The sequence below is a fragment of the Lipotes vexillifer genome, unplaced genomic scaffold, assembly GCF_000442215.2.
Source record: "Lipotes vexillifer unplaced genomic scaffold, Lipotes_vexillifer_v1.1 scaffold479, whole genome shotgun sequence".
In the NCBI taxonomy this organism is placed as follows: domain Eukaryota; kingdom Metazoa; phylum Chordata; class Mammalia; order Artiodactyla; family Lipotidae; genus Lipotes; species Lipotes vexillifer.
Genome location: NW_006796443.1, coordinates 2,279,241 through 2,295,639, shown reverse-complemented (window position 1 = coordinate 2,295,639; position 16,399 = coordinate 2,279,241). Strand labels below are relative to the sequence as shown.

General features: G+C 39.8%; 1 protein-coding gene across 1 annotated transcript in view; it reads left to right on the top strand.

Annotated features, from left to right (window-relative positions):
* Positions 1-16,399, top strand: part of EPSTI1 (epithelial stromal interaction 1) — a 100,182-nt gene that overhangs the window by 59,593 nt on the left and 24,190 nt on the right. The window contains 3 exon segments of the mRNA XM_007468623.1: positions 5,674-5,701; positions 8,266-8,270; positions 9,277-9,357. Coding sequence (XP_007468685.1) covers positions 5,674-5,701; positions 8,266-8,270; positions 9,277-9,357 — 114 coding nt within the window.

Genomic DNA, 16,399 nt, shown 5'->3' with positions numbered 1-16,399 from the left:
CACGACGCTTCTGCGAAGTTAAAAGAAGACACCTGCAGTTTGCCTTAACTGTGGTCAGTACACAGAAGGTGAGCACTGCATGGTCTCCATCTAGGTGGGGCATGAGGAGCCGCACTGTCTCAAGTGTTTTTAAACACAATTTAAATTTTACTATATAATGCAACTTTCCTGAGAAAATTGTTCTTCTTACACTTATTTAAATGTGGGGCTGCCATGGCAGATGGGAATTTAATAAATGCCATATGACGATGTCAGTGAAAAAGACAAGAAGAAAATTCCTGTGGGTGTCACACAGGAGAACTTCGGACAAGAAGAACTTACAGTGTCCGCTCACACATGGATGGATATAGTTCTCTGTACTGGGGGTGGGTGTGGAAGCAGAAGTACCAGCATCATCATACCCTCCCCAGTCCTGATCACTGAATGTTTCCAGTTGTACAATTAACGTACAACCCGTCTCTGGTTTGCTTCCCCCTGCCTCTTCTACAGGGACTAGTAATTTTTAAAAAACCTCATCCTGTTGTTCCACTGCCCAGTGGCTCCCTATATCTTCAGGGATCAAGTCAAAATGCCTTAGCTTAAGCACAAAGCCCTCTCTGCCCTCTGTCCTCCTGTGCCTCCATTCTCCCCTACCTCCCACAACTCACCTCTCTGCGGTCCTGCAGTCTAGGTCTCTGCTGCTCCAAGTGTGCTCTAGGGACCAGTATAAGCATCACCTGGGAGCTCCAGACCTGCCTGAATCAGCCTGCATTTTTTTCCCAAAAATTCACCAATTTTTTTTAAAAATCAATTTTTATTTACTTTTACTGTGTTGGGTCTTCGTTTCTGTGCAAGGGCTTTCTCTAGTTGTGGCAAGCGGGGGCCACTCTTCATCACGGTGCATGGGCCTCTCACTATCGCGGCCTCTCTTGTTGCGGAGCACAGGCTCCAGATGCGCAGGCTCAGTAGTTGTGGCTCACGGGCCTAGTTGCTCCGTGGCATGTGGGAATCTTCCCAGACCAGGGCTCGAACCCGTGTCCCCTGCATTGGCAGGCAGATTCCTAACCACTGTGCCACCAGGGAAGCCCTAGCCTGCATTTTAACACGGTCCACAGGTGATTTGTGTGCACCTTAATGTTTGAGGAGCACTGCTCTCTAATTCCCGCCTGTCTGGCCATATCCTCTCACTTCCACTACTCTGAACACTCAGTGCAGTTTGCTTTAATTTTTTACCCATGTGTCACGTGATCTTTAAAAAGTCAACACTGAAAGGCATACATCCCTTGCATCCCTTCAATCCTACCTCCATTTCAATTCTCTAAACTCCTTGTATTACTTTTCCATTGCTGCTGTAATGATTTTTTGCCAGTTTAGTGGCTTAAAACAACACAAATATATTCTCTCATAGTTCTGGAGGTCAGAAGTCAGACATGAGGATGAAGGGACTGAGGTCAGGGTGTCAGTAGGGCTGGTTCCTTCTGGAGGCTCGAGGGGAAATCAGTTCCTTGCCTCTTCCAGCATCTCTTGGCTGCCACCATTCTTTGGCTCTTTGGCATGTGGATCACTTTAATCTTGACTTTTCATCCTTACCTCACCTTCTCTCCACACTTTGACCTTCTCACCTTCCTCTTATAATGACCATTGTGATTATATTGGTTCCACCTGGATCACACAGGCCCATATCCCCGTCTCCAGATCCTCAATTTCTGCAAAGTCCTTTTTGCCATATAAAGTATAACGTTGACAACTTCCAGGGATTGGGCCATGGACATCTTTGGGGGGCCACTATTCATCCCGCCACATTCCCTTAGCTGTGTCTTTTGTTATTTGGCTCTGAATATCTGTTAACGTGTATATTGCTATCTCTTGATTAATCAATGTTAGATCTTATTAATTTCTTTCCCCCATTCTCCCAATATAATCATTCAGTATTTCAAGGCTTTCCTTTATTATGACTCTGAAAATATTTTCTCACTGCCAAGCCAGTTATACTCTACATTTTTTTCCTTTCAAAACTCTGAAAAACTTTCATTTTATTTTTGCATTTTCTTAGTTTCCTTTGAACATTTGACGGCCTTCCTTTAGCTTTTGTGACTGTTCTACAAAGTGCCTCTTGATGAAAATTTCCACACAATTTTCCACTTTGTGCCTGTCGGATAACTTGTCAATTTCGGGTTTCTTTCCCTTCTGGAAATGTCCCTCCTCTCTTCCTCCTCCCTCCTGACTTAACCTGTGCTGGTTGTTCTTTAAGCCTCCTATGCAGCTGTGGTTCTGGGACTGTCCTTTCACGGAATGATTCCCAACTTCACCTGCACATTGGAATCACCTGGGGGTGATTTAACGTTCCCTGATGCCTGGGTCAGAACCCCTGAGCTCCTGCTGTATTGTGGCCTGGGCTTTAGGCTTTTAAAGCTCCCCAGGTAATTCTACTCTGCAGCCAAGGATGAGAATCACTGCTGTAACATCATCTGGGGAGTTGCTTTTGTTGCTTTTCTGTATTGGGTTCCCTGATTTCTGGTTCTCTATTTTTAAAATTTATTTCTTTGTTTTGGTGGAGCATATTATTTAGTAGCTTGCCAAGAGAATATGTATGTTCAAGCCCTTGCACGTCTGAAACTGTCTTTATTCAGCCCTCACACTTAGCTTGCAATTTTCTGTTAGGTATTCCAAATTGCAAATAATTTTCCTTTAGCGTTTTGAAGGCATTGCTGTTCTAACTTTGAGTTATTTGTTCCTGAGAAATCCAAGGCCATCTGAATTTCAGTTCTTATATGAGGTCTTTTCTGTGCTTCCCCTGGAAATAATTTAATACCTCCTTTCTTCTGATATTCTGTAATTTCATATTGTGCCTTAGTGGGACGGTCATTTTTATTCATTTTAAGTCTGGAAACTTATCTCTAGTTTTAGATGATTTTCTTGTGTTATTTCTTTGATTTATTTCCCTTCATTTTCTCTTTATGGGATTCTTATTATTCAAATCTTAAGCCTCCTTGATTTATCTTCTTCTTTTGTGTAAAAATTTTTTCTCCTCTAATTTACCTTTGACTACATTTTCCCCCTTACTTCCTGGCATATTGAGCTAGAAAAAACCCCAGTCCTTTCTCTCCTGAGTGTCTCCTTTACTCCTGCCCCACTGACACACACACATCACTTCTGAGGCCAGGTGTGTGTGGTGTTTTCCCCACCAAGCAGTCCTGCAACACCAGCTGGGTGTCCTACCATTCAACTCAGTTCTGACACTCTCTGCCTGGTGATAGCGTCAGATTCCACAGGGTAAGGACTCAGTCCCACAAGACTGCTCCCCACTTCAGTTGCCAGTCACAAGTGGTAGGTCCCCAGGGTACCCACAACTTCTGTCCACCTTGGCCACAAATCACAAGTTCCCACAACCTGCACCTGGGGTTTACTTAATTTACTAGAGCCACTCACAGAACTCATACTACTATATACTTATGTTTACCAGTTTATTAAAGGGTGGATACAGATGAACACCAGATGAAGAGATACATAGGGTGAGGTCAGGGAGGGTCCCGAGTGCAGGAGCTTCTGTCCCTGTGGAGTTAGGGTGTGGTCACCCTCCTGGTATATGGATATATTCACCTACCTGACAGTACCCTGAACCCCCATGCCTCTGGGACTTTTATGGAGGCTTCCTCATGTAGGCATGATCAATTATTAATTCCATTTCCAGCTCCTTTTTCCTCTCTGGAGGATGGGGGTTTGAGACTGAAAATTACAAACTTCTAATCATGGCTCAGTCTTTCTGGTGACCAGCCCCCATGCAGGAGTCATCCAGGAGCCCACACGGAGTTGCCTCAGTAGAACAAAAGATGCTCATTATGCTTTAACCACTTAGGAAATTATGAGGATTTTAAGGAGCCCTGAGTCAGGGATGGGGTCAGAGACGAAATATTAGAACAAGTGATACTCCTAAAGCTCTTACCATTTAGGAAATTACAAAGGTTTTAGGACCTCTATGCCAGGAACTTGGGGCAGATATATGCATACACACACACACACACACACACACACATGATACTATATACAAAATGTGTATAAAAATATAAAATATACATTTTTTGTTATCTCACACATTTAATTGACTTTATCTTCTAAATATTTTACTGGTTTGTCTTTTTGTGGGGAAAGAGGAGATATTTTTAATTTCTAAGAGCTCCTCTTTGCTGCTTTTAAAAAATAACAACCTGTTCTTGTTTCATGGATAAAATCACCCTCTATGTCCTAGAGGAAACAGTACAGGGAGCAGTAGAAAACTTCAAAGAAGGGGGCCCAGAGGCTCACCACTTAGTATGTAGGAGTTTACACAATCCTTTCATTCTTGCCCTGGGATATGACCACAGCTGCCTTCTGTACTAGGCCTGTCTGGTTTAGTTGATCCAGAGGATACACTTTTGATTTCCTCTCCAGGCTGGGAGAATTAGCTCCTGAATTTTCAGGGTGGAAGCAGACATAGGCACCATGCTTTCATCCGACTGTCTTCCCCAGTAGCTGGTGCATCAATCTCTGGGGCCCTCACATTGTTCTGTGGAAAAAGCTGGCTTCTTGTGAGTCCTCTGTCCCCACCCAGCACGTCTCTAGGTTTGCTCTTTCCTCTCCTAGCCACTTACCATTTCTTCATCTACTTTGTCTTCATAGATTTTTGTCTGGGAATACAGATTTCTCTTGGGTTTTGAAGCAGGGTTTGTGTTTGTTTCATTTCCTCCTCTGTTTAGGGTAATTTCTGAGAGGAGAATGGAGCAGAAACATATTCACTTCACCATCTTGAAATGGGAACTTAGTGCTTGTCATGGATTGAATTGTGTCCCCTCAAAATTTATATGTCGAAGACCTAACCTCCTGTACTTCAGAATGTGATCTTATTTGGAGATTGGGTCTTTACAGAGGTCAAGTTAAAATGAGATCTAATCCAATAGGAAAGGTATCCTTATAAAATCGGGAAATTTGGACACAGGAACAGACATGTATAGAGGGACGATGATGTGAAGAGACACGGGGAGAAGACGGTCATCTGTAAGCAAGGAGAGAGGCTTAGCTCCTTCCCTCACAGCCCTCAGAAGGAACCAACCTTGCAGACACCTTGATTTTGGACTTCTAACTTCCATGTGAGGCAATGAATATCTGTTGTTTAAGCCACCCAGTCTGTGGTACTTTGTTATGGCAGCTTGAGCCAACTAATAAAATGCCATTTTTCATTTATTCACACAGTGCCCCGCCTCGCTTAGTCTGATTCCTAGTCTTTAAGACACAACCTAGTGTCACCCAGTTTGAGAAGCTGTCCTTGATCCAGTTTAATTAAATGTCCTTCATTTTAGCATCCTTTGTCACAATACCTCTCGTGATGTCACAATACCTGTAGTCATCAGTCTCATTAATCTTTTTGTCTGGCTTCCACACTAGGCTATAAGCACTTGAGGTCTGGGGTCATGTCTGACCACAGTGCTTGTGCATAGGAGGCTGAAATATTGCTTATTGAATGAATATATTATAAGCATAGCTTGTGGGGGAGGATGACTAAAAGTATATATTTTAGTTGAATAACAAAAAAATTATTATTAATACGTTAAATCAATATTTTATGATAGAAAAATAATGTGAATATGACATAGAAATTTCTGGGACTTAGAACTAAGAAAAATAGTGATCAAAAGTTTTTTTCCCCCTATTTTTGAACAGAAACTTCCTGTCCTGCCCAGGGATCACAGCAAACGTTAGGACTGCAAGTAACTTTGAACTCTTTGTAGTTGAGATGCCATGTGACTTCTAGTTTCTGTGGCCTTTTCATTGACACTTTATGTGTCTAACCATTTTGTTTTCTGACCCAAAAACTAGGACCCATATTTTGATAAAAGAACAGCAAAGTGGTTAAGTTTAAAAGAAAGGTATACAAATATAACCAGAATTCAGAAAGAGGAAACCAGAATTCAGAAAGAGTCATGTACCAAAATGTTCATTGCAGCTCTATTTACAATAGCCCAGAGATGGAAACAACCTAAGTGCCCATCGTCGGATGAATGGATGAAGAAGCTGTGGCACATATATACAATGGAATATTACTCAGCCATAAAAAGAAACGAAATTGAGCTATTTGTAATGAGGTGGATAGACCTAGAGTCTGTCATACAGAGTGAAGTAAGTCAGAAAGAGAAAGACAAATACCGTATGCTAACACATATATATGGAATTTAAGAAAAAAAAAATGTTATGAAGAACCTAGGGGTAAAACAGGAATAAAGACAGAGACCTACTGGAGAACAGACTTGAGGATATGGGGAGGGGGAAGGGTGAGGTGTGTTAGGGCGAGAGAGAGACATGGACATATATATACTAACAAACGTAAGGTAGATAGCCAGTGGGAAGCAGCCGCATGGCACAGGGAAACCGGCTCGGTTCTTTGTGGCTGTCTGGAGGGGTGGGATAGGGAGGGTGGGAGGGAGGGAGACAAAGAGGGAAGAGATATGGGAACATATATATATGTATAACTGACTCACTCTGTTATAAAGCAGAAACTAACACACCATTGTAAAGCAATTATACCCCAATAAAGATGTTAAAAATATATATATATTAAAAAAAAAAAAAAGAAATTTAAGAAGATTAAAATCATACCAAGTTCTTTTTTGACCACAATGGCATGAAACTAGAAAGCAACACCAAAAGGAAAACTGGAAAATTCACAAATATGTGGAAATTAAAAATGCACACTCTTAAACAGCCAATGTATCAAAGAAATCACAAGAGAAATTAGAAATTGTCTTGAGACAAATGAAAATAGAACACAACAAAATTTATGAGCTGCATAAATGAGTAAAAGCAGTACTAAGAGGGAAGTTTCTATCAGCAAACACCTATACTAAAAACAGAAAAATCTCAACTGTACAAGCTAGCTTTAAACCTCAAGCAACTAGAAGAACAAACTAAGCTCATCAGAAGGAATGAAATGATAATGATTAGAGCAGAAAAAAAATGAAATAGAGAATAGAAAAACGAGAAAAAAAACAACAAAATTAAGAATTTTTTTTAAAGAGATCAACAAAATTGACAGACCTTTGGCAAGACTGACTGTATAAAAATAGAGAATATTTCAATAGCAATAAACAGAAACGAAAGAGGAGACATTTCAACTGATACCACAGATAAATAAAAGAATGCTGAGACTACTATGAACCTATATACTAACAAATTGGATAACTTAGAAGAAATGAATAAATTCCTAGAAACATACAACCTACTCAGATCTAATCAAGAAGAAATAAAAACCTGAACAGATCTGTCACTAGTAAGGAGACTAAATCAGTAATCAAAAATCTCCTAGCAAAGAAATTCCCAGGACCTAGTGCCTTCACTGGATAATTTAATGAAACATTTAAAGAAATAATGCCAATCCTTCTCAAAGTCTTCCAAAAATGTGAAGAGGAGGGAGCACCTTCAAACTCATTTTATTAGGCCAGCATTACCCTATTACCAAAACCAGATAAAGATATGCTAAGAAAAAAAAACAAACTGTAATATCCCTGATAAATATAGATGTACAAATCTCAACAAAATACTAGCAGACTGAACTCAACAGCACATTAAAATAATTATACACCAAAAAAAAAAAAAAAAGAACAGCAAAGTGGTTAAGTTTAAAAGAAAGGTATACAAATAGGTTCCTCAATAAAGTCATCATATCTGCTTTAACTATCTTACTCCTCCTTTTAGTCCCTTGAATATAAGATGTGCCCCCAGCCCCCTTCCCACCTTTCAGGTCTTGTATGGAATATTTGTGATAAAAACTAGCCTTCTCTAATATAAAAAGAAGGGGTTATTGGAGAATGACCCCCCCTCCTCTGTATCTTATCACAGTCCCCTTGTTTTCAGGATATGGATACAACAAAGTCCTAGGATATGTGTGCCTATCTAATGTAGCAGGGTTTGGATATATGTGGGCTTTCTGAACACATCTGGAGCTCCACCTTTCTAATTGGTAGTGCTATAGCTGATACAATTCAGAGAGCCTCTCTCCCTTTCTGGCAAGTGCTTCTTATTATTTGATGGAATATGGGTTTTATAGTGACAGAAATGGGGGAATGAATTAAGAAGTGCTTGAGAAAAATTATGGTAAGAGAAAAGGGGGGATCAGGCTACATAAACTTCATGGATTATTAGTCCAAAGAACTAGGCCTGAAATATGTCACCTGCTGACATGATGCTGCTGGTAGTTTTATGAGAACAATGGATTTCCTACGCATTAGCTTATCAGGCTGGCCTCTCCGCCTTACAGAGGGTGGGCTACAAATCAATGTGAGGGAGAGAAAGTGACACGAACAGATAGGATACTTGAAATCTCATAAATTCCAGCACACATGGTCTCTGCGCCCATGGGGGGAACACTGACGTGGAGGGTCACTGGGACTGAAGGACATCTTACCGTGTGTGCTGGCTCTTCTGAGGTTCCCCCTTGAGGTCCTAATTCAGCCAGAAATGATGGCTCCTGTGCTCCTGAACAGGCTTTGCTTTCCCTCTCAGGAAGAGAAGTGAACTTCAGGTACAGATTAGGGACGCAAAGACCTAGAGAGAAAGGCATCTCTGGGATTACATGGTATCAATCAGCAGCTGACATGCTCTTTAACAGGATAGCATTAATGAGCAGTAGACATGTCAGTGCTTCTGTAGTCAGTGTCACCGTTGCTTGCCTCTGATATTTAACAACTAGTTGGAATATTCTTTTTTTTTTTTTTTTTTTTTTTTCCTTGCGTTATGCGGGCCTCTCACTGTTGTGGCCTCTCCCATTTGCGGAGCACAGGCTCCAGACGCGCAGGCTCAGTGGCCATGGCTCACGGGCCCAGCCGCTCCGCGGCATGTGGGATCTTCCCGAAACGGGGCACGAACCCGCGTCTCCTGCATCGGCAGGCGGACTCTCAAGCACTGCGCCACCAGGGAAGCCCTATTCTTGAAAAATATATTTAACTTTCCTCTGATTCAGATCCTTCTCATTAGAAAGAATAAACTATGTCGATTATCTCTGAGCGGATATTTTTAAAGCTTAATGAAACAAACATTTAGATCATCCTTTAAAATGTGCTGGATGATTGTGCTTATACTCACCTTCTTTTTGTATATCCCAAGGGGCATCTGCAGACATATGCATAAATCACTCAGTAAGCAACTGTATATGGAGAGCTTACTACATGCTTAGTATGAGGTTAATTTGTTAGAACCAGACCCATGATAGGCAGACCAGTACATTGTTGTGATGCTTTTTTCCCATGATTTTTTTTTCCTATACCATTACAGTCCAGAAGACAGGCTTATATGGATTCTATAAGGGGAGGAACTAAAAAATTGCAAAAGATGAAGGACGAACACGGCCAGAAGGTATTCAAAGACCCAATTAGCCACTGCTAATTATTTGCTTGGGGTACTAGATAATTTTGAAGGGTTTCGGAACAGAAATTCTTACATACATGAAAATTCCGGAAAAAACCCCCACAGGTGTTAAAAATGGTGAGATGTGAATGTGTTTTAAGAGTATGGGGGTGCGGTGGCTCCTTCTGGTCAAAACTCTCATGATACTTAGCCTCATAGGGGCTACAGTGTGTCTGCTGTAGTTGGTGCCAGCATCTCATGGAGAAGATGATAGAACACTTGGGAACTTATGATCTACAAAACATAACCAATGCCACTGCCATTTTTTAAACCAAAGATATATGATATTGCAAATAGTGTCCAGAGACTACTATAATGCATAACAAACAAAGCAGTCATACAAAATCATGAAACTGGCTTAAATGTTCATCTAAAAATATACATAGAATGAAAAGTAAGGATACTCTACACATATACAAATATGTGAGGCATTCCAAACAAAACATAAAATTCCAAATAAAACGAGCAAGAGAAATCAGTGAAATGAATACAGAACCTCCTAAGAAAAGTACTTAAAGGGTAATCCTTATTAGAATATGAAATTTCTGGCATGTAACTAAAAACAGTGTTGTGACTTGATGGTCATACCTGCCTTTGATACGTAGGCTCAGTGGTGCCAGAGACTCCTCAACAAGGGCTGGAAGTGATGGGGAAGATGGGAGTCAGCTCCAAGGGGCCACTTCATTCCAGGTCCTTTAAAAAAGCAAAATAAATTATTCAGCTAGTTGAAGACCTTTATATTCCCCATCATTTTTATTTTCTAGCTTTTTTCTTGCTGTGTTTGTGGTGATATCCTGTCATTTCTTCCAGAATATCTTTTTTAAAAAAATAAATTTATTTATTTTTTTTATTTTTGGCTGTGCTGGGTCTTCGTTGCTGTGCGTGGGCCTTCTCTAATTGTGGTGAGCGGGGGCTACTCTTTGTTGCAGTGCGCGGGCTTCTCATTGTGGTGGTTTCTCTTGTTGTGGAACACAGGCTTTAGGCATGCAGGCTTCAGTAGTTGTGGCACATGGGCTCAGTAATTGTGGCTCGCGGGCTCCAGAGCACAGGCTCAGTAGTTGTGGCGCACGAGCTTAGCTGCTCCATGGCATGTGGGATCTTCCCGGGCCAGGGCTTGAACCCGTGTCCCCTATATTGGCAGGCGGATTCTTAACCACTGTGGCACCAGGGAAGCCCTCTTCCAGAATGTCTCTTAAATCTGTTTCTTCAATTATACAATTAACTGAATTCTAACTCCCATTCTGAGTTCCTCGATTTCGTTTAATTTGGTTTTTTTCCATTATGTCTTTGTTGCACAAGGTAACTTATTATAGCAATTGTGGGTAGAAATCATATTATAAAATATGTACTAATTGTCGTTGCTCTAATTTGACCCTTTTCTTTTTTTTTTTTTTGCCATACGCGGGCCTCTCACTGTTGTGGCCTCTCCCATCGCGGAGCACAGGCTCCGGACGCGCAGGCTCAGCGGCCATGGCTCATGGGCCCAGCCACTCCGCGGCATGTGGGATCTTCCCAGACCGGGGCACGATCCCATGTCCCCTGCATTGGCAGGTGGACTCTCAACCACTGCACCACCAGGGAAGCCCAATTTGACCCTTTTGAGTGCTATCCTCCTCCCAAAAGTGGCCAACTTCTTACTCTTTCATAATTTCATCCAGCATACGATATAAATGACTGTGTCACTGAGCTGTTTTGTGCATAGTATGTAGTAATTAAATTGTTGAAAGAAATAATGTAAGTTGCCAATTTAGTTATTAAGCTACTATATAAGCTACTATATAAGCTACTATATAAAGAAACCATGAAACATTTTTATCCCTTGGTGTTTAACAAATTTTTTTTCTTCTGACAAAGGCCTCATATTGAAATCCACAATTAAAGAAGCAATGTTACAGTAAGATTCTAGTAATTAGCATGTGGAAACTAAATCTGGTATACATTCATGTTGTATTTTCAGTAATGTCTGTTAAATCACATGAAGTGTTTCTGTGATCTTTTAACTTATTCCTAGGTCCTGAGGAACTTAGATACTGAGGGGAGTGTTGTGAAATCATTGTAGATACAATTTACTTTAAAATAACTTTTAGTGAGTTTTAAATAGTATTTTATAAAGTTTGGTGTATATATTCAGAATGTGAAAACCATTAAAAGTAGAACATTTTATAAAGAGAATGCTCAACAGATTAGAAAATCAGATCTGGGATTTAATTTTCAGGTTGAGCAGTTACTTTAAACAGTGAAAATTAAGCTTTTTATTTCTTAATCTTGTTTTTCTTCTGGAGTTAGACAAATATTGATACATACATATTTTCTGGTTATTGATTAAACATATTTATTTTTACATAAATTATTTCCCTTTACTTAAGCTTTCAGTAAAATGAAGTGTGAGCGTATAGATAATTCCATCACTAGGGACTTCAATAAGGGTAGAATACATAAGGATATTTACCTTGTTTTTGCTTCTCTCCCTTTTTGCTCAGTCTGTCATTGTTAGAAAATGTCCCCTGGAGGCATTTCCTGGCTGGCAGAGTCTGTTACTCCTTATCACTTCAATGGTTTACCTTAAGAAAACAAGAAGAATCATGTTTATGGTAGGAAGATACAGAAAATAACACATTCGAATAAACCTACCTAGGGAGACAAAAGACCTGTATGCAGAAAACTATAAGACACTGATGAAAGAAATTAAAGATGATACCAACAGATGGAGAGATATACCATGTTCTTGGATTGGAAGAATCAATATTGTGAAAATGACTATACTACCAAAAGGAATCTACAGATTCGATGCAATCCCTATCAAATTACCAATGGCATTTTTTACAGAACTAGAACAAAAATATGTTAAGATTTGTATGGAGACACAAAAGACCCCGAAAAGCCAAAGCAGTCTTGAGGGAAAAAAGTGAAGCTGGAGGAATCAGAGTCCCTGACTTCAGACTATACTACAAAGCTACAGTAATCAAGACAATATGGTACTGGCACAGAAACAGAAATATAGATCAATGGAACAAGATAGAAAGCCCAGAGATAAACCCATGCACCTGTGGTCAACTAATCTATGACAAAGGAGGCAAGGATATACAATGGAGAAAAGACAGTCTCTTCAATAAGTGGTGCTGGGAAAACTGGACAGCTACATGTAAAAGAGTGAAGTTAGAACACTCCCTAACACCATACACAAAAATAAACTCAAAATGGATTAAAAACCGAAATGTAAGACCAGACACTATAAAACTCTTAGAGGAAAACATAGGCAGAACACTCTATGACATAAATCACAGCAAGATATTTTCTGATCCACCTCCTAGAGTAATGGAAATAAAAGCAAAAATAAACAAATGGGACCTAATGAAACTTCAAAGCTTTTGCACAGCAAAGGAAACCATAAACAAGACGAAAAGACAATCTTCAGAATGGGAGAAAATATTTGGAAATGAATCAATGGACAAAGGATTAATTTCCAAAATATATAAACAGCTCATGCAGCTCAGTATTAAAAAAACAAACAACCCAATCCAAAAATGGGCAGAAGACCTAAATAGACATTTCTCCAAAGCAGACATACAGATGGTCAAGAAGCACATGAAAAGCTGCTCAACATCACTGATTATTAGAGAAATGCAAACCAAAACTACAGTGAGGTATCACACCAGTTAGAATGGGCATCATCAGAAAATCTACAAACAACAAATGCTGGAGAGGGTGTGGAGGAAAGGGAACCCTCTTTCACTGTTGGTGGGCATGTAAATTGATACAGCCACTATGGAGAACAGTATGGAGGTTCCTTAAAAAACTAAAAATAGAATTACCATATGATCCAGCAATCCCACTACTGGGTGTATACCCGGAGAAAACAATAATTCAAAAAGACACATGCACCCCAGTGTTCATTGCAGCACTATTTACAACAGCCAGGTCATGGAAGCAACCTAAATGTCCATCGACAGATGAATGGATAAAGAAGTTGTGGTACATATATACAGTGGAATATTATGCAGCCATAAAAAGGAATGAAATTGGGTCATTTGTTGAGACGTGGATGGATCTAGAGACTGTCATACAGAGTGAAGTAAGTTAGAAAGAAAAAAGCAAATATCGTATATTAACGCATATATGTGGAACCTAGAAAAATGGTACAGATGAACCGGTTTGCAGGGCAGAAATAGAGACACAGATGTAGAGAACAAACGTATGGACACCAAGTGGGGAAAGCCGCGGGGGGGGTGGGCGTGGTGGTGTGATGAATTGTGTGACTGGGATTGACATGTATACACAGATGTGTATAAAATTGATGACTAATAAGAACCTGCTGTATAAAAAGTAAATAAAATTCAAAAAAAGAATCACGTTTATGATAGGAAGATACAGAAAATAACACATTTGTATCATTGCGTCTATTCATGTGTTTGTTCATTCCATTCATTCAACAAGTATTTATTGAACACCTACTGTGGAGTAATTGGAGAGTAGATTCTCTAGGTTAAGTTGAGGTGGCAGCACATTGATCCTGCCCTGTATGTCCCTGACTTTCACATTCTTACATTACTCTGGTCTCCGGTGACAGTAGGTTCTTCCTTAAGTTTAACTTCTCAGTATTTTACATTTGATTCAATTCCCTCTTCTAGAAATTTATTTACAATTCCTTTTCCAAACTATACCTTCAGTATATTCTTCTCCACTGACTACTACATTTTTTGTCAACAAACATGCTGACTCTTGCCATTCTAAATAAAGAAGCCAACCAACTCCTTCCTTGATTCTGCTGTCCTCAGAGCTAACACCTTTCCTGCTTCTACCAAAACAAACAAATAAACAAAAAGGACAAAGGTAATATTACTGTAATCATACCTTTATTGCCCACTTTGTCCTTAATGCTTTATGTTCTGGTTTATATTCATAAATGTTCTTACTGAAACTGCTCTCTAAAGGTAAAATCCCTTCTGAACATTCAGTGCAGTGGTCTTTTTGCAATCCCTCTATCCCTGTAACTCTGACATTATTTAACACCATATAAAGCTTTCCTTTTCTGGCTTTTTTTTTTTTTTTGGTACACGGGCCTCTCACTGCTGTGGTCTCTCCCGTTGCGGAGTACAGGCTCCGGATGCGCAAGATCAGCGGCCATGGCTCACGGGCCCAGCCGCTCCATGGCACGTGGGATCTTCCCGGACCAGGGCACAAACCCGTGTCCCCTGCGTTGGCAGGCGGACTCCCAACCACTGAGCCACCAGGGAAGCCCTGCTGGAAGATTTTTAATCACAGTCTCAATTTCAGTGCTTGTGAATGGTCTGTTTATACTTTGTATTTCTTCCTGGCTTTGTCTCGGAAGGCTGTGCTTTTCTAAGAATTTGTCCATTCCTTCCAGGTTGTCCACTTTATTGGCATATAGTTACTTGTAGTAATCTCTCATGATCCTTTGTATTTCTGCAGTGTCAGTTACTTCTCCTTTTTCATTTCTAATTCTACTGATTTGAGCCTTCTCCCTTTTTTTCTTGATGAGTCTGGCTAATGGGTTATCAATTTTGTTTTCTCCCTTTTTAAATTTTTTTTTTTTTTGACAGGCTCCGGACGTGCAGGCTCAATGGCCATGGCTCTCAGGCCCAGCCACTCCGTGGCATGTGGGATCTTCCTGGACCAGGGCACGAACCCCTGTCCCCTGCATCGGCAGGCGGACTCTCAACCACTGTGCCACTAGGGAAGCCCTCCCTTTTTTTCTTGATGAGTCTGGCTAATGGTTTATTAATTTTGTTTATCTTCTCAAAGAAGCAGCTTTTAGTATTATTGATCTTTGCTAACGTTTCCTTCATTTCTTTTTCATTTATTTCTGATTGGATCTTTATGATTTCTTTCCTTCTGCTAAGTTTGGGTTTTTTTTTTTTGTTCTTTCTCTAATTGCTTTCAGTGTAAGGTTAGGTTGTTTGAGATGTTTCTTGTTTCTTGAGGTAGGATTGCATTGCTATAAGCTTCCCTCTTAGAACTGCTTTTACTGCATCCCATAGGGTTTGGGTTGTCGTGTTTTCATTGTCATTTGTTTCTAGGTATTTTTGATTTCTTCAATGATCTTTTGGTTATTTAGTAGCGTATTGCTTGCCCTCCATATGTTTGTACTTTTTACAATTTTTTTTTCCTGTAATTGATATCTAGTCTCATAGAGTTGTGGTCGGAAAAGATACTTGACACGATTTCAATTTTCTTAAATTTAACAAGGCTTGATTTGTGACCCAAAATATGGTCTATCCTGGAGAATGTTCCATGAGCACTTGAGAAGAAAGTGTATTCTGTTGTTTTTGGATGGAATGTCCTATAAATATCAATTAAGTGCATCTTGTTTAATGTGTCATTTAAAGCTTGTGTTTCCTGTTTTTTTTTCATTTTGGATGATATGTCCATTGGTGAAAGTTGGGTGTTAAAGTCCCCTACTACGCTTGTGTTACTATCGATTTCCCCTTCTATGGCTGTTAGCCATATGTATTGAGGTGGTCCTGTGTTGGGTACATAAATATTTACAATTGTTCTATCTTCTTGGATTGATCCCTTGTTCATTATGTAGTGTCCCTGTTTGTCTCTTGTAATAGTCTTTATTTTAAAGTCTATTTTGTCTGATATGAGAATTGCTACTCCAGCTTTCTTTTGATTTCCATTTGCTTGGAATATCTTTTTACATCCCCTCACTTTCAGTCTGTATGGGTCCCTAGGTCTGAAGTGGGTAGACAGCATATATATGGGTCTTGTTTTTGTATCCATTCAGCCAGTCTATGTCTTTTGGTTGGTGCTTTTAATCCATTTACATTTAAGTTAATTACCCATATGTGTTCCTATTACCATTTTCTTAATTGTTTGGGTTTGTTTTTGTAGGTCTTTTCCTTTTCTTGTGTTTCCTGCCTAGAGAAGTTCCTTTAGCATTTGTTGTAAAGCTGGTTTGGTGGTGCTGAATTCTCTTAGCTTTTGCTTGTCTGTAAAGTTTTAATACCTCTGTCAAATCTGAGTGAGA